Source organism: Pelodiscus sinensis, chromosome 3 (assembly GCF_052426305.1).
Source record: "Pelodiscus sinensis isolate ZL-2025 chromosome 3, ASM5242630v1, whole genome shotgun sequence".
Taxonomy (NCBI): Eukaryota; Metazoa; Chordata; order Testudines; family Trionychidae; genus Pelodiscus; species Pelodiscus sinensis.
Window position 1 is genome coordinate 48986995 of NC_143054.1, and position 27978 is coordinate 49014972.

Below are 27978 nucleotides of genomic sequence, written 5' to 3' on the forward strand. Positions count from 1 at the left end.
AAATTGAAAAGAATGTCATTTGAAGTCACGTGCAGAGATTGAAAGCAGCAGTTGGCCCTCAGTCTTAATTACTTTTCTTGAATATTATTCAAAATAATTTTGCACTATAACTGTTGTAAAGATGTTTTTAAACCATGTAGCAAAATTTCATGACTTTACTCAGATGGATATCAGTGTTAAATGCAAAGAAGACTGCAAAGACTTTAAAAGATTTAATAAAACTGGGTAACTGAGCAACAAAATGGCAGATGACATTCAGTGTTATAATTTCTATATAAATGCATCATAATGCAAATTGGAAAACCTATTACCACTCAAGAATGAGATCAAGAGTCTTTGTGAATAGTTCTCTGTGGGAAGGCCATAACTGTAGTAGGGTTCAACAAGAACTTGGTAAGTTCCTGGAGGATAGGTCTATCAATAGCTGCTAACCAAATGGTCAGGGATACAACCTGATACTCTGGGTGTCCCTAGCTTCTGATTGCCAGAAGCTGGGCATTGAATATAGGAGATGGATCACTCAGTGATTCTGTTAATTTCCTCTGAAGTACCTGCAATTGTCCACCATCAGAAGACAGGATAGTGGGGCTAGATGGAACATTGGCTGACTCAGTATGAACATTATTAAAAAATACTTCACAAAATTCAGCCACACTATAATAAAAAAAATCACTCTAACTTGCTTTTCTTTTCATGTTATTTGAGAAGGAATTTGATGAGACTAGTTTATGGTTTACATCATCAACATATTTCATTGGCAAATATTCTCAGTATTAACATGCAATGCTACACAATTACCATGTAATAATGACTCCTGAACAACCATTCCCTTTAAATTACAGTCATATGTCCTATTGGTCTATGGATGATCTGTGAAAAATAGAAGAGAGGAGATGTGTGGATTAAGTAAAGGTTAGCAAAAGGTCTATCTCATGGAATTTCTTGACTGATAATTACACTTAGTTATGAAGCTAGGCCACATTTAGTAAGAACTGGAGGACACAGTTCTTTACATTTTGTTAAAGGATTAAATCCTAGATTCCTAGCTATCTAGGGAGAATGAAAATACAGCAGAAACAGCAACATTTTTGTGAACTTATTTGACATATTAATGATTTAATTTAAAACTTGTTGTAATCTGCCTAAATATCATAGTGGTAGTCATTCTGTATGTTCTTATAAAATGATGACAGAATTTAACGAGAAATTATATCTTAATGCAATATTAGAAAGAAGGAGTTGAAGATTAGGATGTAATCCAAATCAACAGATCTGTGTATGCACTGAGGATTTGTGTGTGTTCTTTATATTCAGTTTAGTCCTTTGGAAGTGCATACCATTAAAAACTAAAGTCTAGTTTCAGACAGTGTCTTTTCTGCGGAAAAAGCACGAAGTGGAAGTGAGTAGCCAGGTACCATAGAAACTGGCAATGTAATCATGCAGTTTGGCTTCATCATGATATAAGACTTGCCAAGCTCTCTGTAGAGAAGAATAACAATGTATTTAGATCTTGCATAGTTCAAAAAGTGCCACCTGCTTTGAGAAACAGGAACACAGACAAAATAATCTTTTGCTGCTTCTGTATAACTGTATGATCTATGCAAAAGCTAGCCAAACAATATGAACAGAATAATTTATGCATCACATTTTTCTTTTATGGGTATCCAACAGTGCCCTTCCCAGCCAGGAATGATTGTATACTTCCATATCCAAATACTAATTTAATGGGGATAATTGTGGTATGTGGTGACGAAAAAAATTAGAAATGAGTACATTCAATATTTTCATTTGATTAAAATATGAAATATTGCTGTACATATCTCAACAATAAATCACTATGGGGAAAGGTGCTGTGTTTATTAAACCTCACACCAGTCTGCTGCCATTGCTACAGTTACATAAGGTGAAAATCAGTATGATACAAAATTCTTTCATCAAGTGCCTGGCTAGAGCCCTGGTACTATTATTTTCAATAGTTCAGACAAGAATCTGGTATTACCCTGAGCTGTGGGGATGCAGTAGAGATGTACCATCAACTTTCTGAAAGGAAATTAAATTTTAAAAAAATGAACCCAGAAAAGAAAAAGAAATTTCAAAATGTCTTAGCTTCCCAGCTTGACAAACTGCCGCTGCTTCTTACCTGAGACAAGTAAAAGCCCAGGAACTTGATCATGCCTTCTTCTTTGTTAGTTACATTCACACAGTCAGGACACTGAAACATTACTTTGTATCTATAGTTGACATACCTGCCCAAGCACTTATTACATGGAAAACTGGGGTGCATCACAACAGTTCTCCACCAGGTTCCACACTTCACAAATTGCATAGCTTATTTTGAGTATATTTCAAAATAACTTGCTATTCCAAAATACCCCTTAACCCTCATGAAACGAGGGTTACCAGAACGTCGGAATAAGCTGACCTGGAATACCTATTTCGGGATACTTCCAGTATCCCGAAATAGCTCCTCAGTGTAGACGTATCCTAATTGTCTGAGCGGGCCCTACCGACGTATCCTAAAAATTCCCCAATGTACATTAACATATTGTGGTTTGAAACCAAGGTAGCAATGAATAATAAACAGCAAATATGGGCAAAAAGTTCACTACTACCACACAGGCTAATAAGACAGGTTCACATTATATGAAACATTTATTGAATAATCTTGAAAAAATCAATTCATAAAAAAGTCTGACTATGTATAACTTATGAACAAAAACAGTCAATTCAAATAAATTATTCAGCATTTGTTGTTCTATGTCACAGTATCAAGTATTTTCCACACAGGGATTCAGGCACCACACATAAACAAACATACAGTTTTTATATGTAGGTCTTACAAGACTGAAACAAGTGACTCGTCTCTTTACTTAAGTGATTATAAGCATACACATTAGGTTTTCTGGTTCGTATATAACACTGAGGATTGGTGGAACACGAACCCACTTAGGACAGATTCTGCTTATACTAGAGAGAAAGCCATGTTGACAATGGGGAAAAAGATTTAGCATACAGTTTAAAAACAGATTTCTTTTACCTACTGGTTCTGGACACATTTTGGATGCCAGTCTTCTCCAAACTGCTTTAACCAGACACCTTTGAGGATAAGCAAAACCTTGTTTCGTGCAAAAATATGGTGCTATATACAAATTGAGTAAATGCAGTCAATGCTCTGTAATCAACTCCTCTTATGAACGATACTTTACTCTCTTGTTTTTACACATAACATTTTATTCACTGCTTTAATGTAAAAATTCAGTGCAACTTCAAATATTGTAACTATTCCCAAATTGGAAAATAAAAAAAAAAAACCAAGCAACTCTGCCATTTGCAAAAGCTCTGATGTTTCTTTCTATAAAATTCTCAAGGACAGTAAGGGGAAAGAAATGGATAGAACACAACGTTTAAAACTCATTTCAAATTCATCAGATGTTGGAAGGAGAAGGCCATTAAGTCCCTTCAGATATGAGAGTATTAGGAATTGATAAGTCATGCATGCCTCAGGTTTGGATGAGTTCATTGCCTAATGAGAGCAAAGCAGACATTTGGCTGTTTCTGATATACCGGTAGTTCAGAGGTTAAGAGGAAATTAGCAGGTTTCCTAAATTTCTAGTTTCCTAAATTACACCTTGCTAAACAGGAATAAGAGGGTCACAGAAAAGGGAATAGCTAAGAGGAGGAGATATGGAAGAAATCCTTGTTCCCTGGAAGTCAATGGGCTTTTTGTCACAGACTCCAATGGAGTCAGGGTTGTATTCAACAGCTGCCTATCTGTTCAAGTTGATCCTGTATCCTTGCCTATAATTAATTTAAGAAGAAGAATTTCCTGGACTAGTCTGTCCTGAATCTGATACAGTATTTTTTTCCAGTTTCTGTTTTCCCCTTGGCCATTTGGGTTTCAGGATGAAACAGGAATTCCACAATAACAAAAATAAAATAGGACTTATCTTTCCTTACCATCTTCTAAGAGAAATAATAATCAACACTCGCCTCATATGTATAAATGGTACCAAATGCTGAGGGAATCCACATTTACACTGTCAGATTTGTTTTTTCCTTTGCCAGAGGTTAAGAATGACTGCTGAAGGATAGCTCTTTTATTGTTGCTTGATGAAGGATATACTATATCTCCTCTACATTTTAGAGAGACTCATAGGAATAATCACCAGTCATTTTGGAGGCCATGCCCATGAACTCAAATACGTGTAAATCCCTGCCATTCAGAACCCACAATCACACATTATTTAGTATTCCAGTTTTTAGGAGACGGTGATGTAATTTTTGGTAAAACAAAGTAATATGTAAATCAGGCTTACAATAAAAAGTAATGTAATAATATGTCGAGTGAAGTTAAGAATATATAAGTGTATTAATTTTATGGCAGGAATCTGGGAAACAAACTTATTTTTCAGTATGGGATTTGAATACTAAAACTGGAATACATCTTTCCAGTACAATTTATCCACATTTAGTGCCAATTTATTATTAACCTTTGAAATCAGTATACTATTTTAATGTCTCAAATATCTGAGATATTTGCTGTCTCAGCTAAATAGGCGCAGACAATAAGGTGTCTGATGTATAAAGAGAAATAGCTTGAGATTTAAAAACCCAGAAATTACAAAATGACTGCTGGATCAAGGAGAGAAGGGAAGTACTTTCTCTTTTAAATTTCTTGTACATTTATAATTTATATTAAAACCACAAAATACATTCACACATTTCCAGACAATGCGTTATAAGATTTAAAAGTAGTTTGTGTGATGTTGCAAACTTACCAGTGCTGTATAGCAAAAGAAATAACCAGCGAAAATTAATTTAACTTGTATCCTCAAAGACAAGATGAGCCTCACGCCCTTTCTAACATAGCAGTTCCTTCCATCCCTCCATAGCTATTTAGTTGGCCACTATAACGTTTTGGAGACCTAATTGTAGTTTTCCATTTCTACTATCGATCAGTAAAAGAGCAGGTAGAAAGATAGTGCTGATGACGGCTCCCCACTGTGAAACCCAGTGCAGAAGGGCCCCAGATGTAACACTAATTGGGAAAAATCAGTGAAGTTTTAATAAGTGTAGATGACGCCTGGGAGTTGGTGTACACATTCAGGGCCTCTGTGCAGATGCTCCCTAGTTTCCTGTGGAAATTCTACTATATTGGAGATGTGGTAGCCCAGGACATTTTCAAAGGGAATGCCCACAGCAGGGTAGATCTTAGAGGGAGGGAAACTACTAAGAACAGGGGCCAAGGACTTGTCTACAGACTAGTAAGCCCTGAATAAGACGTTATGGGGCCTGCGCCAGAGCAGGCTGGGCTGGGGATGTGGGATCTGGGCAGGAGGTAGGGTGTAGCAGTTGGTGGAGAGTGAGGGTGCAGAGTCTGGGAGTGCAGGATTTGGTCAGGAGCAAGGATGCAGCAGCAGGATGGGATGGGCTGTTTGGTTTGGAAGGATGGGGGCCGAGAGCAGGCTGGTGTGTGTGGAGTCTGAATAGGAGGGAGATGTGAGAACGGGTTGGCGGTGTGGGGTCTGTGGAATTATGGTGCAGAAGTGGGCTGCAGGTGGGGGAGTTCTTTGCTGGAGGGAAGGCACGTGAGTAAAGTCTGGAAGTGAAGGGGAGTGAGAACAGGCTGGGCTGGGGATGTGGGGTTTGGAAGGGTGGTGCAGGAGCAGAGTGGAGGTGGGGAATGCAGAATCTGGGTGGGAGGGAGAGTGCAGGAATGGGTTGAGGGTGGGAGAGTGTGGTCTGGGGTTTGGGAGGGTGCAGGAGCAGGCTGGGGGTGGGGTTTGGGCAGAAAGGGGTGCAGGAGCAGGGAGGTGGGTGCAGGGTCTGGGCAGAAGGGGGTGCAAGAGCAGGGAGTAGGTGCGGGGTCTTGAAATAGGGGGCAGAGGATGGAGGTAAAGCTCCTTTCCCAGCACCATCCCCCAGTGCTCCTATTAGCTGTGATTTGACAAACAGGAATAAAAGGGGGCTGTGCCTGCATGGAGCTCTTTCCTGCAGCACATAGGAGCTGCTTCCTTCTAGACAGTCCAGGCTTGCCTGAATCAGGCCCACAAGTCTCAGGACTGAATCCCTCCCACAGAAGTGTGAATTGGCAGGTGTTGGTGCACCTGTGCCAGTGCTCGCTTGTGCCCCTGTGTGGGGAAGAAAGAAAGCCGTCATGGGCCAGATCAAATCAAGCTGCAGGAGGAAGTTTTTCCAGCCCTGCTTTATATGGTCAACTAAATTTTAAAAGAAACCTCTAAATAGTGAAAGAAAGAGAGTTTGCCATCTCATAAGAACATAAATACGGCCATACTGGGACCAATGCTTTATTTAGCCCAATATCCTGTAGTCTGCTATTGGTGTGTGCCAAGTATGTGAGAGGCAATGAACAGAACAGGAAATTGTCGAGTCATCCATCCCTTGTTGCCCACTCCCAGCTACTAACAATCACAGGCTAGGGACAATCAAATGGGGTTGCATTCTTGACTAATAACCATTGCTGTATCTATCCTCCATAAACTTACCTAAATCTTTACCGTACCCATTAACACTTTGAACAACATCCTCTGGCAATGATTTCCAAAGGTTGATTATGCACTGTGTGAATAAGTACTTCCTTTTGCTTGTTTTAAACCTGCTGCCTGTTTATTGTATTGAGTGGCCTCTGGTTCTTGAGTTATGTGAAAGAATAAATACCAATTCCTTAATCACTTTCCCCACTCTAGTCATGATTTTATAGCCATCTATGATATACCCTCTTAGTCATCTCTTTTCCAAGCTGAAAAGTACCAATCTTTGAAATCTCTCACATGGAAACTTTTGCATACACTTAATCATTTTTGTTGCCCTTCTCTATATTTTTCCAAGTTCTAATATAACTTTTCTGAGGTGAGGTGACCAGAACAGCATACGCTATTCAAGATGCAGACATACTAGAGGTATGTACAGTGACATTATAACATTTTCTGTCTTCTTATCAATTTCTGTCCTAATGGTTCTTAGCATTCTGTTAGATTTTTTTTGAATGCCACTGCACATTGAGAAATGGTTTTCAGAGAATTATCCACTGCTGCAAAACCCTACCTCACTGCCTCAAAGTGGCTCAGTGGTGACCCTGGTTTGTCGGCAGCAAGGATATTACAGCACATTCTTCGGTAGATTTAAACATACTATTGATGTGCCAGACCGCTGCCCTAGGGAGAGGATAACTGTCCTTCTTGAGATCGGATGCTAGCACAGTTGAGGAGGTAAAAGCACCATTGACAGCATAGCAAGTGGGTAGATGAAGAAATGGCTATAACAACATGAATAAATGGGTCCCAACTCCTTGATCTGTTCTATGATTGTGGTGGGGAGTTCAGTTAATGAGAGGCTGCCAAGAATCTCAGGGGCCAGAAAAAGGACTGGCCTCTGAGTTTACACCTATAAATGTAGGACACAGATGAGACACAATGCTATTAACCATCTAATGGAGAAGAAGGCAAGGGCAGCCTGTGACTTCATTGGTCTCTACAAAACACAATGAGGAAAGGAGATGGAAGAGAAGTGGGGATACAAAATAACCATCATGTTGGGAAAAAGAAAAGGCACGAGAACCACTGGAGGAATCGTCTTCACCATCAACAAGGAAATAGTTTTCAAATATCATCTAAGTAACTTAAACTTACATGTAAGTTTAAGTCATCATGTATCCGAGTGCTATACCTGCAACTGAACAAGAACAGCAGCCTCAAATTTATTCAGACCTATGATCCCACAAGCAAAAGTGAAGATGAGAATGGGGAAGAATTCTATTAGGGCCTCAAGGAAACCCTTAATCAAAAAAAAATCACATGATTGCAATGGGAGATTTCAATGCCAAAGTTGAAAGAGGTGTAACCCTTCTACCATGTAAAATCAGCAGCCACCAGAGCCATATTCAAAATCTAGGGGTTCCTCTCCATCCATCCAGACAGATCTGGCTCAAGCCCCCACCCAGGAACCTGGGAATTTCACAGACCATCCCTGGGTGCCTCTGAGAGGCAATGCTTCCCCTCTCACAAGCAAAGAGTCTAAATGAAGAAAATAAACTTTTAATAAAAGGAAGGGAAGTAACTTGGCAATAATTAGGCTCTGGGCAAAACCCAGGGTTTCAGCTCTTGGTGCAAAGCACTGTGCAACCACAAAAAATTTCAGCACACACTGGAGTAAATTTAAAATAATAAAAGAAACTCCTTATGGAGAGTATTGTAGCTCTGTTATTGAAATAGTGGGGAGAAACAGGTTGAACCAGTCTTATAGCTCACTGGAGGACATGTAGCCTGCTGATTCAGAATCCTGCCCTCTCACACTTAACTACACAGGGCTCTGGCAGTGGAGTCTCTGTCCATTCAAGTTTCTTTACACCAATAGTGTCTCTCTCCTTTTGAAATGGGTTAAACACAGTCTTTTCTCTTTTCCCATAATAATTACAAGCATTAGTGATCATATTTCACAATGACTGCATTTAGTGTTAATACAATTTGTGACCCCACACCAGCCAAATTAATTACAATGAGCAAAACACCATTCCGACAACTGAATATCTAACACATCTAAGCAAAGCAGGAGCAAACTGTATTTATACAGACAAACCCAGGGTTTCTCTCCTATTCCAGCTCAATATAATGGAAGCGTTCGTTCAGACCCTGCTTACATCAGGAAATTAGATGAAATGTTCATTGGAATATATGGTACTGGTAAATAGAATTCACAAGGAGAGTAATGGACAAGTCTGGCACAAATGAAATAAATGTTCATTGGTAACACCTGATTTAAGAAGGACATGGATTGTGCCCAATGCAAAGAACAAGAAAGAGATTGACTCTATTATGATTGATAAGTGGTGCATTATACAAGACATCTCAATAATACTCTCATTTAACAACAGTAGTGGCCATCGTTTGTTCAGAGCACAGCTCAACTTCAACAAAAAGATGAAGAAGAATGCACCACACATGATAAATCAGAAAGTGTAACCAAAAACTGTCTGGTTCTTAGTAAGTTCCGTTTGGTTCATAAACTATCCAATGGAATAAATAGATGAATCTGCTTGCACGATTATTTAGATGATACTGAACATACTTCCAACAAACCCATAGTTTTTCCAAAGTATGACTCTTTTACTGACAATAAAGAGTCATAATTAGAAAATAGCTCAGTTGTGGGATTTGAGGTACATATGTTGAATCTGATGATGCTCTTGGCATAGGATTATCTTAATCAAATGTTCAATACACAAAACCCTTTCATGTCTTGTTGATTGTCCAGCAACTGATTCTGAAAAAAGAAGTACTTTTTAAGGCTATGTAACAAATGTGTCAAAAGAACACTTCACTCTGCTCCACTGAGCATCATGTTTCACCTTTATGTTCAATACATTTTTAGCATCTTTCTCTTGCATCTGTATATGTTGCTATGTTTAACTGCAAATGGATGAATTGCATTGAGTCTTGCTTTAGTTCAATATATTATAGCAAGTTCTTACCTTATTGTGATTGATGAAAGTACATCTTTACTAATAGATTGATTTACGGACACAGCCAGAATATTTTGTGAGTTGCCACACCCGAATCGAACCATTGGCTGTCCTTCCTCAAGAAACAGATGAAGAAACTGTTCTCCAAATTTTTTTTCATTGGCTTTGAAAACACAAATTACAAACATCACTCAATAATCATGCTAGAAGAAGCTCTTTAGAAAACAATCCAAAAACACAACAACAACAAAAATCACAACCAAAAAAGAATTTTGGTTATTTATTATTATACACTAGGGCTGTGTCTAGACTACATGCCTCTGTCGTCAGAGGCATGTAGATTAGACACATAGGCAAAGGCAAATGAAGCCGCGATTTAAATGATCGCGGCTTCATTTACATTTACATGGCTGCCGCGCTGAGCCGACAAACAGCTGATCAGCTGTTTGTCCGCTCAGCGCGGCAGCCATGTAAATGTAAATGAAGCCGCGATCATTTAAATCGTGGCTTCATTTGCCTTTGCCAAAACAACAAATTTACATGGCTCCGTCGACGGAGCCATGTAGTTTAGACGTACCCTAGCACTCTACAGCTATCAGTGTTAACTCATATTTTTTTCTGGCATCTATATTACAATGCAGAATCTTCTATTAGCAAAATATAATTCTACTTGAGTGATTATGAAAAAATAAATTTGGATTAACAGTGATAAGAAAGTATTCTAATTTAAAACAAGATTTTAGTTTGTTACTTCTGTAGATGTTCAAAATCCTAGTGAAGAAAATAGAAAAGACCATAAACATTGTCAGATTAATTATAAAAATATATTAAGAAAAGCCAAAAAGGAGTTTGAAGAATAGTTAGCCAAAAACTCAAAAAGTAATACCAAAATTTTTTTAAGGTTACGTCTAAACTACAATCCTCTTGTGGAAGAGCAAATGCAAATGGAGTACTCATTTGCATACGCTGTGCTCTCATTTGCATTTCCTCTTCCTTTTCCTTTTGCGCAAGAGGTTTTTGCACAAAAAAGTGCTGTGTAGATAGAGCCTTTTTGCCCCAAAACTCCCCTTTTGTGCAAGAGCCATTCTTCCTCAAAAAGATATATTGCCATTTGAAAAGGTTCAGAAAAGGCAGCAAATATAGTTAGGAATTTGGAACAGGTCCCATATGAAGAGAGGTTAAAAAGTCTTGGACTTTTCAGCTTGGAAAAGAGGAGACTAAGGGAGGCTATGATAGAGGTATATAAAATCATGACTGGTGAGGAAAAAATGAATAAGGAAAAGTTATGTATTTATTCCCACAATATAAGAACTAGGGGCCACCAAATGAAATTAATAGGCAGCAGGTTTAAAACAAACAAGGAAGTTTTTCTTCACTCAATGCACAGTCAATCTCTGTAACTCCTTGCCAGAGGATATGGTGAAGGCTAGAACTTTAATAGGGTTCAAAAAAGAGCTAGATAGATTCATAAAGGTTAGGTCCATCAATGGCTATTAGCCAGGATGGGTAGGAATGGTGTCCCTAGCCTCTGTTTCTCTGCAGGCATCTGGTATTGGCCACTGTCGGCAGACAGGATACTGGGTTGGATGAACTATTGGTGTGACCAAATATGGCCGTTCTTATGTTCAGTTGCACAATGCTTATATACACTTGTTTAGGGTAAATTGAGGCAGTCCATGGTATCTTGCTGAGAACGGACAAACTCGAATCTCAAATCATTAGGCCAGCCCTGGGAAGCATACAGTACAATAATTACTGTGACCCTGGTTCCCCTGATAACCACATTCCAAAAGGGCCTCACTTTGATAAGGCCGGTACTAAAGAACCAAACAACCGCACGAGATTGTTTTTCATTGTCTGCTTTGTTAATAAGCTTGGATCCTAAAGATCACGCCATGGCAATACCACCCTCACAGGAGATGCATTATATTTTTGGCCAACAAAATGACCATCAACATGCCTTTGTTTATGCTGCCTTATTTAGCTTGTTAGGAATAATTACCTGTATTAATGATAATATGTTTAATTGGCAATGGGCGGAGATGCTGTGTAACTGTCTCAGACCACAGGCTTATGTGCATATCTCACTTCTGCTGCTAGACCTATCAAATTACTTCTCCTCTGTCCATCTGCTACCTATATAATCTAATGTATATTTTGGTTAAGTTAGTGCTCACCGGGTTAACCCCTGATGAGTACTCCACCAGCTGTGTGAACCAATAAATCCTCTGCTTGTTTTCACCTGCACCCAGTGTGTCCAAGAATTATTCCCAACACTTTCATTAACTGAAGATAACTCCCTTTTACAATCAACCGTATCAATTAGGTAATATGGTTAATCACTGTGGCAATAATGCAAATAAATTACAAATACTTTAGGACATTTTCCATCAATTTTCCTGCTGTTGCATTCTAATGATTTCTTCCTTATTTTGAAATTCAAGGCTCATAAAAGATTTTTTCTCCTCTCAATGAGCAGGATTATAAATACTGGACCTTCATTCAGAGAGATCTTGGAGGATCAGGACATTTCCTGGACTAGTGCACATAGTTGGAATATTGATTCTTGTGGTTATTGCCAAACCCAGTCAATTCACAAGGTCTTTAGTGGGCCTGTGCAACAACCTTAGCATAACTAAATCTAAAGGGAAGGGAATGAGTTTTAAGCGACCACAAGAAAGGAGTCTTTTCCTGATTCCTTTCAGATAAAATCCCCATTGAAATTGCTGAGGAAGGTGGTTTTAGAAAACAGGAAACCTATCTGGGGTGTGTTTGTCAGGACTCTCCAGAATGCAAACTTTGCAAAAACACATCTGTCTAATTAACAGTCTGTGGACACCTCTTGTTTCACCTATGAAATTGCTTGCTTAACAATTTTTTTTAATTGAGATGTTGTACTAACACAGCAAATAAGTGGGGAGAAGTTTAGGCTAGCTGGAACACTTTGTGGACACCGTAATGGCAGACAGAAGACGGGCTATCAGATATCATGTGCTGTATCATATGAAAACCATTCCAGATTTGGTAATTATTGAGGATTGGAGCGTTATTACTAATCTGTTGGAGATGTGTTTGAGAGTTTGAGACTAAATAAAGTATAGCTTTAAATAAAAGCACTTTGGCTAGGTCCAAACTACACTCTTTTATTGGAAAAAGCTACATCATTGCGCTCTGCAACTGGCATAGCTTTTTCCAATTGCTTTTCTAGAAGAGGCTTTTCCGCCATATGGCCCCCTCTAGGGAAAGCCTCCTCTTTTGGGGGTCAAATGGCAGAAAAACTTCCTCTTTTGGGGAAAGCCCTTATTCCTTGTAGAACGAGGGCTCCCAGAAAGAACGCGTTTGCTCTTCCACAAAAAAAGTGTTCCCTAGACATATACCCTATATGTCATACATATATAAGGTGGCTGCATCCCTGTTGATTCATTTCCTGTCACTGCCTCACCTAAAATAGAAGTTATCAAGAGTTTTGGTTTCAGAGAACTCCAGATAACACTTTTACCATGACACCAAAATATCTTCTCTGGTAGACCATTTGACTGATTTAGAGGGAAGGCAGATAAGTTGATTTGCTGAAGTGATCCAAGCTTAAAGTAAATGCTCTAGAAGGTGAAGACACAGTTTTCAACCTTTATTTGTTTTTTTCTAAGTCTTATGCTGCTACAGTTGAGACTATTCCCCCCATAGGTTGTTGCCTACCAAAGTAAAGATTGGCTCACACAAGAATGAGCCACTTTGAATTTCAAAAATTGTTTCAATTTTGTGGCTTTTATATTTAATTATATACAGTAGCATGTGAAAGTGCTTTTTCTTTAATAATCATTTAGTGAAATGCCAATAAGATTGTTATATTATTTCCTATTTTAACTGAGCTCAATAAAGTAGCCAAGTGGGTACATCTTCATTACTGTACATCTTTATTCATCAACATATAATCATAAATTTATTTTTTTCAATCTGGCAGCTAGAAATCATAGCAGTTTTACATCATTATTTTACCTTACTCAAAAAGGCTTTTTAGAATCTAGAAATTACTATATGACTGAGCTGTAAACAGTGGGCCATGACTGGTACTTCCAGTCCAGGAGACATATTCATGGCAGTTAGACCAGGGCGCTATTTCCGGAGGGAAGTGAATACAGCTACAGCTGTGAATACTGGGATGTTGCTTGCTCTTCTTACCCCTTTCTCTCATTACCAGGGAGTGAGGAAATGATCAAACGAGAAGATTAGAGATGAATCTGAATAGAGGAATAAGTATGTTAACATTGCTTTTAAGGGAAGGGGAAAGAACGTATAACTATTAGCTTCCTTCATTTCAAACTCCCTTTATTTCAAAACAACAAGTGTAGTGTCCACACTACAAAGTCCACATTACAAATAAGGGGCTGGTTATTTTGAAATAATTCCTGCTTTCCAGGAGGAATAATGTTTATTTCAAAATATTTATTTTGAAATAGCAGTGGTGTGGACTGTCCACTGCTGCTATTTCAAAATAACTACTCCCCAGAGCCATTCAAACTAATTACTCCCCAGTACTTCCTGGGGCTCTAAGTTGAGGGAGTGCATCCACATTAAGCAAATCTGCCTTGGATTAATTTCAACGCTTCCCTGTAGTGGGGACATGCCATTTCAAAATAGTTATTTCAGGAGTTATTATTTTGAAATAATTTCTTAGTGTAGACATGACCTCAGAGTGGGTTTCTACAGTCCCCCACAGATCCTTATTAAGATGCCTATATGCTTATCTCAATATTCTGTTTCTGTGACTCAGAAACAATAGTTAACTCAAAAAATTGATTTAAATTGTTTGGATCAAACGCCTTATCTTTTGCTTTTATGTTCTCTTTTGTTAAAAATCTTTTCATGGTTAAAACTGAAGATGTTATGTATTTGAAAATGGTAAGTCTATACTTATAGGCTTATTTGATGTATCTTTCTGTTTAGCACAAGTTTATTTGATGAAATATCTTGTATGCAAAACTCAAATTAACATTAAAGTTGTAATTAGAAATGATTGAACAATATTTATGGAATAATGTTTTCAACATTTGGCATATGTTTAGAATAAATTAGAAATATTTTCTTTTCATTGTTCACTCAGCATACAGAGAAGAGAGAATAAATTAAGGAAATATTTATCAATGTATTAGAAAATATTGTTTCATTTGCCAAATAAAATAGTCAATAAATCATTATTTACCTACTATAAAATCAATAGGAATGGAAATAAAAAAAAATCAAAATATTTATTTCATTCTTAATGCTTCTTAAAACAAATCATGGCTAATTAGTAATGCCACAATGAGAACTTCCTGTATCTTTACACTTGATACTCTAAGCTAATCAGAGGGGACCAGCAATATAAATGTGAAATTGTTCACAAACTACCAGTTATATATTTCTCAGGCTCTCATTTGTGGAGGATGTATAAACTACTATAATGTTTTTAGTCCATTAGTCAGCATTAGTTTTATTCCTTTTAAATATATATTTTAAAAACATCAGAGAACAGATCTCATTATTATGTAGCTATGTATAAGCACTTCTCTGCTTGTTTTAAAATGGAAGACGGATTCTAATCTATTAGTAGGGATGTACAAACCAATCTTTTCTGAATAAGGTTCTTGTTCCCTGAGGCTATATAGTAATTTTCTATGAATTACGTATATGCTATCTCACTCATATTTACAATGGCCAATCTATTCTTTTGGCAGCCTCTATAAACAACAATCAATTAATTCTTAGGAGTTGTTACTAAAAACTAACTGATTGACAAAAGCCTTGATAATAAACTCTTTAAATATAAAAATGCTTTTCAACAACAATTTAGTGCTTTTGAGTAAAGTGACATAATTTAGTTAACTGTCCTCATAATCTGCCCACTAGTCAATGGTTTTCATAAAACTGAAAATGTTTTTTATGTCCACAAAAGTGGCATGTCTATATTAACAGCTGAAATGTTACGGCATTAAAACACTAGCCACCCTTTCCGATTGTTTTTAGGTTCCGTTAAGGTTATTTTTATGAAGGATAGATATGAATGATAGTGTATGGCCTATGATAGTGTATGGCCTAGACTACTTGGATTAATCGCAAATGAGGGGAATGCTTTGATGACAATGTGTGCAGGGTTTCTTTAATAGTTTCCCTTATGATTTTCACCCTCAATACTTCTTAGGTATTCTGATTCCACTCCATGTGTAAATTGAAAACCTCTCCTCTGAGATTTCTGTATGTAGTTAAATGTTTTGCTGATTATGGTGTAGAAGCAGAGCTATGGTGTCAATTTGGTAAAAACAGGCATGATTGTAAAATTACATTGATGTTAGAGTGGCCAAAGAGATTTTTGAATATGTGTAATCCTCCTCTAATAAACATACACATGAAACAATGAGATCTTTTAAAATGATCCTCTTAAAATAAGATCTACTGGATGAGAAAGAGAGATTTTGGTTTTAAGTGGAAAACTCAGTGAATCCTTAACTATATGGTTACTACTACTATAATAAAACATACATTTAAATCCTTTTGTATACCTCTACATTTAGGGTATCCAGAGAACCCACTACTATCTTGGTTTTGAGCTTTAAAATCAAATTAAGTCTGCTTTCTTCTTCCCTACAATCTTGCTTCTTTCCGTTTTTCTTCTCCCAGTCTCCGATCTTCTTGCCTGTTCCCTCTCTGTCCTTTGCTTTATGTCTTCTCTAAGTTAACTGATCTGAAAGGGTTCTCAAGAGAATTTGCTGCCAGTCATTTCTCCTCAGCTGTTTGATGGTAGCACAGCTTCAAAGATTAAGAAATAGAGTCAGGAACTACAGTGCCACTAAAGAGAACACAGATGGCAACAGTAAATTTTTTTTGGAGGCCCATACATGGAAAAGAGAAGAAACAGGGAAAAACAGGCAAAAAAGAGGAAGAATGAAGTGGGGGAGGGAGGCATGTAGAGAGCATAAAAACTCACACATCATATGCACATACGGTAGTTTGTTCATATGATTGAACTTAGACAAATGGGTATCTGCACATAGGATTAATAAGTTACAAAATTCTGCATGTTACTTATCAAATGAAATCAAATCCTATTTATCTATTTAAAGATTATAAATAAACAGCACTGGAAACATTTTCTTTATTGATTAAAGGGTTTTATTAGATTTTATGTGGGTGCCCACAAGGGGATGATGTTCTCTGGAAGGAAGGGAAAAACTGACAGGAGAAAAAGAGGAGAGAAGAAATAATATGGGAGGGAGCAGATCAGAGTATGTTTGCTGAATGAACAGCATGTGAAATGGAAGTGTGAACCAAAGATTTATGGTGCATAATACCATCTCATCAATTGTTTGGCATGAAATTAAAGGTGGATGAACACCTGGCTCTTTAAAATTAAGTGGGAATTTTGCACCCTGCTGGTTTCACATTGTTCAAGTCGGTTAACTCTTTCGTATGCCTTATCCAATGACAGCTAAATAGTAAAATTTATTAATCCATCAGTGCATCAGGATGCTGACGCTTTCCTTTCTACTAAACTATGTTTAAGACAGAGAAACAGAGATGTTAATGTTTGGGTTGGTTGATTACATCCACTGACCTTGAAATTCCCTCAACATGAACAGCTATAGTGTGATGAGGTGGTTGCTTGGAGAGTAAGAGAAACCCCAAAACACTCAAGATACCATCTACATGTTTTGTTAGTCTTTAAGGTGCTGCTAGACTATTTGTTGTTTTTTAAGTTTTTCTAGTCTTTTTTAGATGATAGGATGGTGTTCTCTGACTAAGAGGTTTGAAAGGCTCACTGATTACTTTCTTGAGATTCAGAAAGGAATTCATAATGAAGAGGAGGCAAGTTTTTGCAGTGAACCCAGTTTGTTAAAGTAAAGAAAGCTGGTAAAGTGAAAAGATCTAAGGCAGGACTGAACAGCCACTGACATCAGTAACAGTCTTCCCATTGGCTTCAATAGGCTTTGGAAATCAGGCCCTAAATGCATCAGTGGGGGTCTCACTTTGTATGCAGCCCAAAAAACAACAGAGTTCCATTAGAACTGTATTTGCCCAAAATCAAATATCATTAAACATATATATTCATATTTTATTGGGATTTTAAAACCACTTGTACCAAAGCAGAGTGTAGAAAGTCCAGTAAAATGGTCTCAAAACGATGCCAATATACAAAGCATCCAGTGAGACCCCTCCTAGGGCATCACAACACGTTCTGTAAATGGTCTTCTCAGAGCCCTAGAGTTAAATGTATAATGAGATGTAGAGTGTCTGTACAATGAGATGTGCCAAATAATTTTTTGTATTCCTTCATGTATTCCTGCACTTACTTTTACGCCCTGGCTAATGCAGCCTTTGGTCATAGAATCAAAGGGTTGGAATAGAACTCAGGAGGTCTTCAAGTCCAACCCCCTATCAGATGCTGGGCCAATCCCATCTAAATCATATCAGCCAGGGCTTTGTCAAGATGGAACTTAAAAACATCCCTAGATAACCCATTCTAGTGTTTCACCACCCTCTTAGTGAAATAGTTTTTCCTAATATCCAACCTAGACTCCCCCCACTTCCCCCTCCTCTTGAGACCATTGCTCTTTGTTCTGTCATCTGTCACCACCGAGAACAGTCTTTCTCCATTCTCTTTGGAACCCTGCTTCACATAGTTGAAGGCTGCTACCAAATCCCCCCTCACTCTTCTCTTCTGTAGACTAATGAAGCCCAATCCCTCAGCCTCTCCTCATAAGTCATGTGCTCTAGCCCCCTAATCATTTTTGTTGCCCTCTGCTGGACTTTCTCAAATGCACTCATATCCCTACTATAAGGGGTAGTCCAGAATTAGACACAATACTCCATATGTGGCTCCCCAGTGCTGAATAAAGAAGAATAATCACTTCCCTAGATCTGCTGGCAATGCTCCTACTAATGCACCCTGATATGCCATTAGCCTTCTTGGCTACAAGGGCACACTGTTGATGCATATCCAGCTTCTCATCCACTGTAATCTTCAGGTTTTTTTCTGTCATACTGCTGCTTAACCAGTCAATCCCTAGCCTATAGGAGTACTTGGTATTTTTCCATTCCAAGTTCAGGATTCAGCACTTGCCCTTGTTGAATCTCATCAGATTTAATTTGGCTCAATCATCCAATTTGGTCCTTAGAAGCTGTTCTTGATTTAAACTAAGCAGGCAAATAATATTAAAACAACAAACGTGCATAATTTATATTTTCCATTTTACTTCTACTAGAGGAATTTATGGTACTGTGAAATTTCTTCCTTCTTAAGGAATTAGCTGTTACTGATTGCTTCTGCCATTGAATAGTGTCCAGGTCACTGGATATGTATAAGAAAAAGAAAGTTATTTCTTCTTAAAAATGACCTTTGTACATTCTCACTTGTAAAATCAAGTCAATACTAGAATTTCATTATATGACTATATCCTTACTAATCTTGGCCTGAAGAGCCTCCCCATGAAAAAGGAAGGGGGATTTGAGGCAGCCTGTAAGAGACTCATGCTCGGGTCTCAGTCAACTATCTACTTTATTAGGTTATCCATCACCCTCATATCCCATAACAGCGTGTAATCAAGTCCAGTCTCGCTGGACAGACACTCTTGGCGGTCAATCACGCTGATCGGGACACCAATATCCACTCGCTGACGGTGGAGTAGGAGGACTCAGGCCCACCCACTCTCCCGAGTCCCGGCCCAGGGCCCTAAGGTAGGGAGACTGGCTCCCTCACCTAGCAAATTGGGGCTGTGTCCCTAAACTCATTTGCACATGGGCTTCACAACCCCGCCCTGGGCCGCTTCCTACCCCGCCACTTAGGTTCTACCCTCCTTTACCTTGGGAGGCGGGACACCCCTTTACCATCCTGGTTGTTTCCTCCTCCTGTTCCCTCCTTTCCCCCTTGTCTCCACTGTCCGCCCTTTTACTGGCACCCTGACTTCTGGCGGGTGATATCACGCCCCCTCTCCTCCTGCTCTCGCTTCCATCCTCCCCCTCGCTCGTCCCCGGTGTTGGTTTGACATGATGCCATCTTGGCATGTGACGTCATCACCCGGCGCTGCTGTTGCAGCCATTCCCCGGACTCAGGTTCCCAGTGTATCCCCACCCCGGGCAGGACTTCCAAATCTGGCCCCACCACTACTCGCCTGGGGCGGGTGCCGGCCAGCCTCCGCTCCCGAGCCTCCTCTGGTTCCAGGTAGGGGCGAGGTTGCTTCACCCCATCACACAGCCTTCATACTCTTATTTTGTACATGATGCTCATTATATATGGACTTTGTTTCCTTTCTCTCTCTCATTCTTTAAGAAAGCTGGCTGGGAATATAACTAAACACAAAATTCAGGTATTACACTAACAGGGCCATTAAAATATCTAAAACATATAGGAAACAAAATAGCCCCCAAATGGGAAGATGAAACAAAAATCAAAGACAAAATTCCAAGGAAGCAGTGAACATTCTGAGTCTTAAGCTCACTGCCTCTTAAATAATCACAAGGAACTGAATATACCCTTGAACTCCCGAGGGAGTGGTAAGCAGGAATGGACAGATTCCAGAAATTCATGGTACATGCACATGGATCACTTATGTGTGACTATGTGAAGGTGATGCTTCCAAAGAATGACAGTTTCTTATATAGAGAAGTTTACCACTTTTCTATTCCTCATCTGTAATTTATTTCTCACAATGGTGGACATCCTCTGGTTTGCACAGCTGGTCCTTGCGTGTCAAAGTTTTAAATTAAGTTTGTAGATTGTTTCATTGTATTAATCGTATGTGAACTAGTGAACATGGCTTAAGCTGTGGGAAGAAGGATTGCCCAGTGGTTGAAGAGCTAGTTTAAGATATGGGAGACTCAGGTCCAATTTCTTGTGTAATCTCAGCCAACTCATTTATTTTTTCTGTGCCTCATTTCTCTGTCTCTAAAAGTCAGATAATAGTACTTCTCTATGTTATAGGAGCAGCGCGTGATGTCCATATATTATTGTGATGTTCCTACATAAGTACCTCAGGGTATGTCTACACTAGCCCCGCTAGTTCGAACTAGCGGGGTAATGTATGCATACATTACCCCGCTAGTTCGAACTTGCAAATGAAGCCCGGGATTTGAATTTCCCGGGCTTCATTTGCATAAGCACCGCGCCACCATTTTTAAAACCCCGCTGGTTCGAACCCCGTGCAGTGCGGCTACACGGGGCACGAACTAGGTAGTTCGAACTAGGCTTCCTAGTTCGAAACACCGTTACTCCTCATTTCACGAGGAGGAGTAACGGTAGTTCGAACTAGGAAGCCTAGTTCGAACTACCTAGTCCGTGCCCCGTGTAGCCGCGCTGCACGGGGTTCGAACCAGCGGGGTTTTAAAAATGGCGGCTCCCCGCTTATGCAAATGAAGCCCGGGAAATTCAAATCCCGGGCTTCATTTGCAAGTGCGGTATGCCTACATTACCCTCCTAGTTCGAACTAGGAGGGTAGTGTAGACATACCCTCTGATAAATTGGAAGTCATGCTTGCAGTGGTGTAGTAGTTCAGCTGAGAGTGTAATTCAAATGAAGGTGCTCATCCCATTGTGGTGGAATGAAGAGGGTCTAACACATGAATAGAATAGTATCCAGACCAGAGCATACCCTCCTTTCTGAGAAGTAAAAATTCAGAGATGCTATTTTATTTTCTGGAGACTAAATAACTTAAAAGGCAAGAAAACTCTTTTCTTAGTAAATTTTCCTTTAAGACGAAGGGAGAAGACAAGCTAAAACTTGAAGATTCATTTATAGTTCTCTGGTGTTTGGGAAGTATGTCTCCAATATTAGTGAGGTGCTTTTATAGACTCATAGACTTTAAGGTCAGAAGGGACCATTATGATCATCTAGTCTGACCCCCTGCACAGTGCAGGCCACAAAATCTCACCCACACCTCCTAGAATAATCCTCTCACCTATATCTCAGATATTGAAGCCTTCAAATACTTTGAAGACCCCAAGATGCAGAGAATCCTCTAGCTGTGATCTATACCCCATGCTACAGAGGAAGGCGAAAAACCTCCAGGGCCTCTGCCAATCTACCCTGGAGGAAAATTCCTTCCCGACCCCAAATATGGCGATCAGCTAAACCCTGAGCATGTGGGCAAGACTCATCAGCCAGACACCCAGAAAGTTCTCTATAGTAACTCCATTGACCTCCATTGACCTATTTCCCACTGCTAATGAATGGTCAATTGGTTACCAAGATCATGTTATCTCATCAAACCATCCCCTTCATAAACCCATCTAATTTAATCTTGAAACCAGATAGATCTTTTGCCCCCACTACTTCCCTAGGAAGGCCGTTCCAAAACTTCACTCCTCTAATGATTAGAAACCTTCGTCTAATCTCAAGTCTAAACTTCCTACTAGCTAGTTTATATGCATTTGTTCTTGTGTCCACATTGGTATTAAGCTTAAATAATTCCTCTCCCTCCCTGGTATTTATCCCTCTAATATATTTTAAAAGTGCAATCATGTCCCCCCTCAGCCTTCTTTTGGTTAAAGTAAACAAGCCAAGCTCCTTGAGTCTCCTTTCATAAGACAGGTTTTCCATTCCTCGGATCATCCTAGTGGCCCTTCTTTGTACCTGTTCCAGTTTGAATTCATCCTTCTTAAACATGGGAGACCAGAACTGCACACAGTATTCCAAATGGGGACTCACCAATGCCTTGTATAATGGCACTAACACCTCCTTATCCCTACTGGAAATACCTCGCCTAATACATCCCAAGATCATATTAGCCTTTTTCACGGCCATGTCACAATGGCGGCTCATAGTCATTCTATAATCAACCAGGACGCCGAGGTCCTTCTCCTCCTCCGTTACTTCCAACTGATGTGTCCCCAGCTTATAACTAAAATTCTTGTTATTAATCCCTAAATGCATAACCTTACACTTCTCACTATTAAATTTCATCCTATTGCTATCACTCCAATTTACAAGATCATCCAGATCTTCCTGTATGATATCCCGATCCTTTTCTGAATTGCCAATAGCTCCCAACTTTGTGTCATCTGCAAATTTTATTAGGACACTTCCACTTTTGGTGCCAAGATCAGCAACAAAAAGATTAAATAAAATTGGCCCCAAAACTGATCCCTGAGGAACTCCGCTAGTAACCTTCCTCCAACCTGACAGTTCACCTTTCAGTATTACCCGCTGTAGTCTCCCCTTTAACCAGTTGCTTATCCACCTCTCAACTTTCATATTAATCCGTATCTTTTCCAATTTAACCAATAATTCCCCATGTGGTACTGTATCAAATGCCTTACTAAAGTCGAGGTAGATTAGATCCACTGCATTTCCTTTATCTAAAAAATCTGTTACTTTCTCAAAAAAGGAGTTCAGGTTGGTTTGGCATGATCTACCTTTTGTAAAACCATGTTGTAATTTGTCCCAATTGCCATTAGCCTCAATGTCTCTAACTACTTTCTCCTTCAAAACTTTTATTTCAGCCCAGCTGCTACCAGAAGCTGAGAAGAGGGAAGCATCTGTACAAGGATTTGAAATTAAGGGTAAAGAGATGTGAGGTCCCAGGAAATGAGAGAAAAATGTGTATGTATGAACATATGATAAACAGAGGCAATTCCCTGGAATAAGGGAACAGACCCTTAAAATCTGCTAAACATTTAATCATGGAATGAAGAGGAATTTAACAGAAAAAAGACCATGTTAAGTTAGAATAAAGATTAGGATAGATGCCAATAAAAATGAGTATCAATAAATGTAATCATTCTCTATGTTAGGTGATAATTTTTCCACTTCAATATTAATTACCTTAGGACACTGGAAAAAAAGAGGAATCAAGGTTAATATAGTTTAAATAGGCATTTTAAAATTATGTGTTAAAAACCATTATTATTAGTAATTACTTTGTGCTTTTTCCTGTGAGTTAACCTTAAGGATATGAAATTGTACTATACAGTTAAAGAAACTGAAGAATTGAACACACATTTAATAGTGACAAGTTTACTTCCTAAATCATTGAAATAACTCTCTTTCCATTAGGTTAATATGTTGAACATAAACTCGACAAAAATATCAATAATGTTGGCACATCCTACTGTAGAAATAACACCTATTGTTAAAGATAAAGCTACCACCAATAGTTGTAGTCCGTTGTGTAGTAGATGGGAGTAAATCGGAAAAGAATGAAACAGGAAAAATGACATTTTCTATTTAAATCCCTTCTCCAGCTGAGTTGTTCCTGTAAATCTCTCTTAAACAGGAGGACAGTAGTACCAGTAACAGGTAAGTACTATTGAGAATAAATGTATCTGATTTCTTGCCAATGACCTGCAGACACACATTTCTCACTTTAAATGCTAGCATTCACTACAATGAAAAAGCTGGCTCTGAATTACATCCTCCTAAAAGAACTTGTATAATTTGCCACCTGGGATTTGGTCAAATGTCTGCTCTAAATCCTTGAGGATCATGTACTTGTCTGGCACAGTCTTAGTTCTTTTCAAAGAGGAAGCACAAAGTAAAAGTCTGGCCTGCAGTTCTGTATCCCAGGACAAAACCCCCAGATTGGTGTTGCTTCAAGAAATACCATTCACTTTTTCAACAAGTGCACCTCATGACATGTTCTTTATCTCACCCTGTTCCCCTCTGCCTTATTAGAGGCTTCTTTGTATGGGTTCCAGAATTCAGAAGGCTGGTTCAGTGACAGGTATGAAAAGCTTTCTTTTTCATCTCCACTGCTGCTCATACTTCTGTTCTGCTTCCACTAAGGGTGTATTTTATGCTATTATTTCTAAGGAAATGTTTTATTCTTCTTTCAGCTCTGCCTGGCACAAGATTCCAAGCCTTATCTGCCCTTTATACTTTCCTAAGATCTATTAAATGTTCAGTTAGAGTGTAAAATATGTAACTGGAGTTTTTAAAACCAGCATTTAGTCTTGCAGCCTGACATTAATCAGTCAGTAGTTTAAGGGGTTTGGTGAATATGAAGGCAGAAATATACAGTAAATCACAATTTCGTGGTCACCAATAGAAAAAATGTTAAGACTTTTACTTTAATGTGTCTTATTCTTTGTAATTATTAGAACTTAAATTTTACAGAAAATTACCCTTCCAGATTGCCCATATGATCATGTTTACAAAACTGGCCATCCAAATTGTGTCTGTAAAGCTAATATTTGTACAAGATCAGGAAATTAAATAAAAACTTTATGTGTTTGCACATGCAGTTGTCAGGTTTGTTAAAATTGTAATTTAGATGGTCTCTTTTGAAAATGTGTCCCTTGGACTTTTTGATGGCACTTGACTTTTGATATATTCTGTGATATATATTTATTTCAGACTTTGACCCAGCAATTGGATTTAGGACCAACTGACACATTTCAGCTTCTACTTACTAGTAAAAGTCTAATAAATGAATCAGTAAAGCACTTTATCAACCATTTATACTTGCAACTTGAGCTACAATGCCCTGCAGAATATAGGCAGACTAACAGAGATACACACATCTATCAAATCATGATTTGTTGGGTTATTTATCAACTCATATTGAGGTATGTAGGATTTTTAAAAGAAAAATGGATTTAATTGTGCATATCCAAATTTATAGTCCAACTTTTCAAAATCTGAGATTTTTGGTGACCAGTTAGGAATGACATTAGATGCAAATATATACAATAGCGTAAAATGTACAAATCAATACTGGTCTGGATTACACACAACCTGCACTGGTGTACAAAGGACAAGGAAATGGCACAAGAATCTTTCCCCATATCTTGTGCTCTTAAGACAGGACAAATAACAATTCAATCCTTGCATTCAAGAAATACAGTGCCTTGCATTCAAGAAATACAGTGCTACCTTCCTGGGTTCATCCCTCCTTTGCATATTTAACATGTAAACTGCTTTTCATAAAGAAGCATAGCAATCATTTTTACTGCCCGCCACGCATCTTATAGAGAGAGATCATTCCATCTCAACAGAAATACAACCACTTGCATATTGAAATCAATAGCCGTTTAGTAACACCAATAGCATGGAATGGAGAATATTTTATTTTGAAATTATGGGTTCTGACCCCAAAGTGGGTCATGACACCATTTTAAAGAGATTGCTAAGGTTGATTTTGCCTTGCTAGGCTCTAGGGCTGAAACTAGAGGCTGAGGCTCAGGCAGAAGCCCAAACTCAGGGACTGAAGTTCTTAGGCTTGGCCCCTTGCCTGGTGTAGGGGGGCTCGGGCATGTTCAGGCTTTGGGCCTCTGTCTTGGGGTTGCAAAGTAATTTTTGTCGTCAGAAGAGGATTGTGATGTAATGAAGTTTGAAAATGCCTGTTTTATTCAAATAAAACTACAGAAAGGGGAAAAAATTGTAAGTAGATGTAAGGCAAATAATACTATTTGAAACTTTTTGAGGATACTGAGATTAGAAAATATTTGTTGCTCTGTCTAAACTGGAATTGCTATACAGTACTGCAAATCCTCCTAATGTAGACTCCTCTTATCCCTCCACCCCAACATGCTTTTGCCAACAGCATGTTGCTGGAGGAAAATAAGCTACACAGGACAAAGCATTTCAATTATGGTAAAACTGCAGCCATAATAGGGATTCTGTCAGTATCATGGTGTCTAAAAAAATATCACGCTCCTAAATAATCTTACTTGTACAGCACCTGGACTGAGACTTGTAGTAAAATACCCTAGAAACTTTAAAGAACAAAAGAAGTCAGAACCTTGGTTTTACATCTCAGCTGAAAAATAGCACCGTTCTATTGCCCTTTACAACACATGCCAGTGTTGGTTCAGTAATTTCACAGATGGAAAAGTGTAGCACTTAAGTTTTCCTTGAAGTTTCACATGCAAATTCTGGAAGGACAGGGAATGAAATTGTGAATGTATGTATATGTAGAAAGTCTGACCTTTCACAGTAGGGGTGTGTCTAGACTACAGAGAGTTTTTTTTAAAAAGTGGACTTTTTTCTAAAAAACTTCACCTGCGTCTACACTGCCACCATGTTCTTCCGAAATTAAATCAAAAGAATGTGGCGGTTTTTTCAATGGCAGTAAACCTCATTTTACGAAGAATAATGACTTTTTCAAAAGAGATCTTTTGAAAAAAGGCGTGTATGGACACAGGGGAGCTTTCTATTTAGAAAAAAAAAGGCCTCCAGGAAAAATTCCTGGTGGACATTCCGTCTCCACTAAACACCTCTATTGTTCCTGCCGGCAGCCATGTTTTAAAGCCATAGGCAGCCAGGAGAAGCATTGTGGCAGGAAGCCAGCTCCCATCAGGACTCTGAACTCACAGCTGTCACTGGTACTGCAAGACAGAGCCATGTCACAGGCACAAACCCCCAGAGACCCCCTTGGCTCTTCCAGGGACACATCCAAGGACCAAGCAAGGGGCAGCAAATACCGGGAACCATCCCGTCTGTCCAAGAGATAAAGACCCTCTTGGAACTGTGGACCAAGGAGAAGTCTCTGCAGTCCAGGTGGATGAATGCAGATATTTATGGCCGAATGGCCAACGATCTAGCAAAGAAAGGCCACCACCCCCGCACCATAGACCAAGTCAGAGCCAAGGTCAAGGAACTGTGGCAGGGGTATGTGAGGGCCCGTGACCACAGCTCTTGCACCACATTACTGTGCCTACTATGAGGAGCTGGACCGAATCCTGGGGGGTAAGGAACCCCTGTCTCCAGGGACAGTTGTGGAGTCTGGGATGGAGACAACTGTGCAGCAGTGGCCATAGCTCCAGGATGACAACCCTGAGGACCAGCAGCTCCCGAATGAGAAGGAGGATGCCAGAAGCATGGTGACCCTCACACTGGAGCTGGTCCCCCAGATGCAGAAGGCCTCCCAGATGTCTTCGGAAACTGGGGAGGGAACATCAGGTGAGTGCTGTGAGGTTGCAACACGCACAGTGCAGGGGAGGAGGGGTTAACAGGGGATGGTGTGCTACCGTGATGTGTAATGCTGATCACAGCCTGGGAAGCCCCATACATGCAGGACACATTCGCTGAGAGGATGGAGGCAGAGACATAATGGCACAACAGCTTGCTGGATGAGTTTGTCCAGCAGCGCACCACTATATGTGCTGCTATCCGGGAAGTGATGACCTTCCCAGGTCCTGTCCCTGTTGCTGCTCCTCCTGATCAGCCTGCCCCCCACTTACTCCCTGCCCCTCCACCCTCTGGCATCCCATACCCAGCTACAGCCCCATCTCCTGCCCAGCCCCCACTGTCCCTGGCCGCATGCAAGCATGTCACCGGCTAGGCGCCAGTACCTGAGGTGGCAGGAGCTATTGGTCCAGGCAGCACCCTCAGCCATGATCCTCTCTCCCTCCTCCCCTCTTCCAGGTTTACCACCCCCCTTCCCACCAGTAAGTGAAGCACTTTATTTTTGAATGCAAAGTTTATTTTACATACCAACAGAGTGTTAATGTTTTTTACGTAGAAGTTTGTATTAAAATCCAAACATTTTTTGAAACTAAACCTAGTGTCTCTCTGTTAATGTCCATAAAGTGGG

The 27978-nt window shown here is 39.3% G+C and overlaps 1 protein-coding gene across 1 annotated transcript in view; it reads right to left on the bottom strand.

Moving 5' to 3' along the window:
* Nucleotides 1-9248: 9248 nt before the first annotated feature.
* The window catches only part of LOC149524646 (protein eyes shut homolog), a 130653-nt gene continuing 111923 nt past the window's right edge, over nucleotides 9249-27978 (bottom strand). Inside the window, exons 3-4 of the mRNA XM_089777100.1 lie at nucleotides 9488-9641; nucleotides 9249-9279 (exon numbers count right to left, since the gene is read on the bottom strand). Coding sequence (XP_089633226.1) covers nucleotides 9249-9279; nucleotides 9488-9641 — 185 coding nt within the window. The remainder of the gene's footprint in view (nucleotides 9280-9487; nucleotides 9642-27978) is intronic.